This window comes from Eimeria necatrix, genomic scaffold, assembly GCF_000499385.1.
Source record: "Eimeria necatrix Houghton genomic scaffold, Enh_scaff2010, whole genome shotgun sequence".
Taxonomy (NCBI): domain Eukaryota; phylum Apicomplexa; class Conoidasida; order Eucoccidiorida; family Eimeriidae; genus Eimeria; species Eimeria necatrix.
The window spans coordinates 361-4488 of NW_013652639.1; the positions used below are offsets into that span (position 1 = coordinate 361).

At 47.5% G+C, this 4128-nt stretch overlaps 1 protein-coding gene across 1 annotated transcript; it reads left to right on the top strand.

Annotated features, from left to right (window-relative positions):
- Positions 1 to 863: 863 nt before the first annotated feature.
- ENH_00027060 (SAG family member) lies at positions 864 to 2513 on the top strand (the record flags this gene model as incomplete). Its single annotated transcript, XM_013579928.1, has 5 exons — positions 864 to 951; positions 1064 to 1182; positions 1353 to 1744; positions 1890 to 1956; positions 2376 to 2513. The coding sequence occupies 5 exons, from the start codon at positions 864 to 866 to the stop codon at positions 2511 to 2513; spliced, it is 804 nt and encodes a 267-aa protein (XP_013435382.1).
- Positions 2514 to 4128: the final 1615 nt, after the last annotated feature.

Below are 4128 nucleotides of genomic sequence, written 5' to 3' on the forward strand. Positions count from 1 at the left end.
GCCGATACCTAGCACATGTTTAGGTGTATCTAGTAATATTGGTGATGCGCTGGTGGCGTAAATCTTGGCTGTTTCTTTGGTGAGGTTGACACTGGGTCACTTCTTGAGGTCACTTTAACGGCGCAGCCTTGAGTCGTCGCATGTTTTTGTGCCCTTATTCTTAAGGAAGCACTTAAGTGGAACGCTGTCGTAACATTTTGAATCTACTCGTTTAGAGATACATCCTGTCTGCGTTTCCTCACTCATTGAGCGTCCATGGGTTGCTGACGTCGCCTAACGGGAAGAAATTTGACAGTGGGCTTATTTTCCCACCACATTACTCTTTATAGTGTTTGTAGACAAAAAATGTATGAAATAAATGTTTGATGAAACTTTTGTGCATGCATCAATTTGACCCGCTGGTATGTAGCATCCTGTAGACAGGCACTCGTAATATGCGGCGTCTCTTACTCTCCGGTACGCCAATAAAAAACAGTATACAGCTTGAAGCAGGCCAGCATAGTCAAGTTTCGCAAGAAGATGTTCTGTGCTTTGGCCACGTTGTGGCCATTGTAGATCTATATGATGACGGGGGGACCCAGATCAACAGAACCTTTACGGCACGCGGCGTAGATCACGAGTGGCCACACCATGTGCAGCACAGCTACAAAAAAGTCAAGATATATTGTTACACAGCCTGAATGATCCTGGAAATGGTATCAAGGGGAAAATATGCAATCAGGGAACGCAGCGATGAGGGCGCGGCCCTCAGGTGCCGTGCACCCTTTCGTCGACGAGAACAATGTAGACCAACTCCTCCAGAAGTCCTCCAGAAGATATTCCTTCAGCCCTCTCTTTGTATGATATTATTCCTGTGCTCAACGATGCTTCATTTCGTTCGTATTGCTCTCGCTGTTGTGTCCGTATTCTATGGACACGGAGCAGCAAGTGCCAGCACAACTGGAGAAGCAGGTATGCAAGTTACTCCTGTCTTTTCCTCGTTAAGAGGCAAGACTCTTGATATTTCAGAGTGGGAGCCTCCTTCTTTCAAAATATTCCTGTATGTGTTGGAAATTCCTTTCAGAGACGCTTGATTGCTTGGCCGACATGAACGAGGTCAGGACAGCAGCTGGACTCGCCCAGTTTAAGGAGCCATCTAATGATACGCAAAAACTGCCGCCACACACCACTCCAAAAACTGCCGTAAACGCTACAAATTTATGGAACGAAATTTGCACAATAATAAAGACGGTTAGTCTCTTCACAAGCACATTGCAGTCGGAGGTTTATTTAGCCAATCAAAGTCTTGTAGATGATGGCGCATCTAGCAAGAAATGCCAGGCTTGTCTTGTTTTGCATTCTATTATGTGAAGAAGGGAGGCGACAGCGCTGAAGCAAAAAAACTGGAGGGAACCTTCGCGTACTTTCCCGGCAGCAAGGACTGCAAAGCGGCAGTGCAGTATTGGAAGGACGGTTTTTCGCTCTTCAATAATAAGCTGCCCCCAACGTACACCGCTCCGAACGAGCCTGACGTCTATACTGACAGGGCTGTTTCTTTTGTCGCCCTCTATAACCCTCAGGCGAGCCCAGTAGCTAGCTGTGCCTTTGTCACCTGCACAACAGCAAGCGACTTTGCTGCTTCGGCCCTGTCAAGAAGCGACGAAAGGCGGGCATTAAGAAGGCTTCAAGGTGAAGAGGAACCTATTACTGCCGTTATATGTTTGACAAGTCCTAAGGCGCTGATTCCTGAAGCGGCGCCATTCAAGTGAGAATACAACCCCAGACCACCGGCGTGGCTGTATGGGACCTACGGTGCATCGGAAACTTAGCGCGAGTGTGACTTTTATATGTAGCACTTGTTTTCATGGAGCTGAGTGATCGTGTGTATTGTGCTATGGTTGGGCTTGCAGGGAAGATGAATGGCAGAAGATTGTTCATGCAATAGTTGGTACTGAGGAGGGCACCGGGGCTTCCCCGGTTAGGCCGTCCCTTACAATGGGGTTTATAATGATGCTTTTTGCTTACACTCTTTTTTAAGCTCTCAGCTTGTGTCCAGGATGCAGGCACGGGCAGTGTGCAGGTTTATTCTTGGTCTTCTCACCGAATTAATATCCCAGCGCACGGGAACGAGATGTTTCTCTTGGTGTTTTATCGTTTTCATTGAGGATTGCAGAAGATGAACAATTTTTAGTCCATGCAGAGTGGTGCCACGAGCAGGTGCTGGCGGTGCACGCCATTTGCTGTTAGGTTCCATTTTCAATATTCTCCAGACGTATTTATGGACTCTAGTGCTACGTATATTCGGGATTGCTGCCGATACCTTGCCTATGTTTAGCTCTGTCTAGCGATATTGGTGACGTACCGCTCGTGTATACCGTGGCCGTTTGCTTGGCCAGGTTGAGCCTCATCAAACTAGGTCACTTCCCGAGGTCGCTTTGAAGGAGGAACCTTGTGCCGTTGCATGTCTTGATGTCCTTAGTGTCAAGGAAGAGTTTAATTTGAACACACTGAAGACATTTGAAATATACTGGTGAAGGGAAATATCGTGGATTGGCCTTCTCGAGCATTGAGCGTCCACGTCGCTTAACCAGGAAAAATTCGAACGTGGGCTTGTTTCCCCACAAAGACATTGTTAACAGTTTCTCTAGAAAGAAGGATGTGCAAAGTAAATGTTTTAGTGGGCATTCACCCATGCATCAATTTAGCCCGCTCGCATGTAACACACGCCAGACGAGCACTCGCGCTATGCGGCACCTCTTACTCCCTGGTACGTCAATGCAAGAAAAACACGCGATTTACGGCAGGCCGGTATAGTTAGGGTTCTGAAGAAGATGCTCTGTGCTTTGGCTGTGCTGTGGTCGCTGTAGATCTGTATGGTGATGGGGTGACCAGATCAACAGAGCCTTTACAGCACGTGGCATAGGTCACGAGGGGCGAAACCATGTGCAGCACAGCTACACAAAAGTCAAGATATAGTGTTAAATTGCTTCTATTTTCCTGAAAAAACGCATGAAGTGGAAAATTTGCAATCAGAAAACGCAGCCGCGAGGACAGCCCTCAGGTGCCCTCCGCCCATTCATCGACAAGCGAGGAGTGCTCACCAACTTCTCCAGAGGATATTTCTTTAACCCTCCCTTTATATGTTATTATTTTAGTGGTCAATGATGCTTCATTTCGTTCGTATTGCGCTCGCAGTTGTGTCCGTTTTCTATGGACACGAGGCAGCAAATGCCAGCACAACTGGAATAGCAGGTATGCAATTTGTTCCTGTCTTTTCGTTGTTTCAGGGTCAACACACTTCCTATTTCAAAATAGAGGGCTGCCTTTATTCAAAATATTCCTGAGAGTGTTGGAACTTCCTTTTAGAGACGCTTGATTGTTTGGCCGACATGAACGAGGTCAGGGGAGCAGCTGGATTCGCCCAGTTTTGAGGAGGCTTCTAATGATAAGCAAAAACTGCCACAAAGCTCCGCTTTGCAGAAAGCTGCAAACGCTACCAACTGATAGAACGAAATCTGCACAATAATAACAACGGTTAGTCTCTTTACAAGCGCATTGCAGTCGGCAGTTTATTTGGGCAATAAACGTGTTGTAGATGACAACGCATGTAGCAAGAGATGCCAGGCTTGTCTTGTTCTGTATTCTATTGTGTGAAGAAAGGAGGCGACAGCACTGAAGCCGAGCAGTTAGAAGGAACGTTCGCGTACTACCCCGGCAAAAAGGACTGCAAAGCGGCAGTGCAGTATTGGAAGGACGGGTTTTCTCTCTTCCATAGCAAGTTACCTCCAACGTACACAGCTTTGAATGACCCTGATGTCTACACCGAACGGGCCGTTTCCTTTGTTGCCATCTCCAACCCTAAAACGAGCCCCGTAGCCAGCTGTGCCTTTGTCACCTGCACAACAGCAAGCGGGTTTGCTTCCCCCGCCTTCTCGAAAGGCAACGAAGGGCCGATGGAACTCAAACAACTACTGCCGTTATATGCTTGACGAATCCGAAGGCGCTGACTACTGGGGCGGGGCCATTCAAGTGGGACTACACCCCAAGTCCACGGATTTGGCTGTATAGGACGCAAAGTGCATCAGCAACTTAGCATAAGTGTGACGCGCATATGTGCATATGCAGCATTTGCTCCCATGCAGATAATTT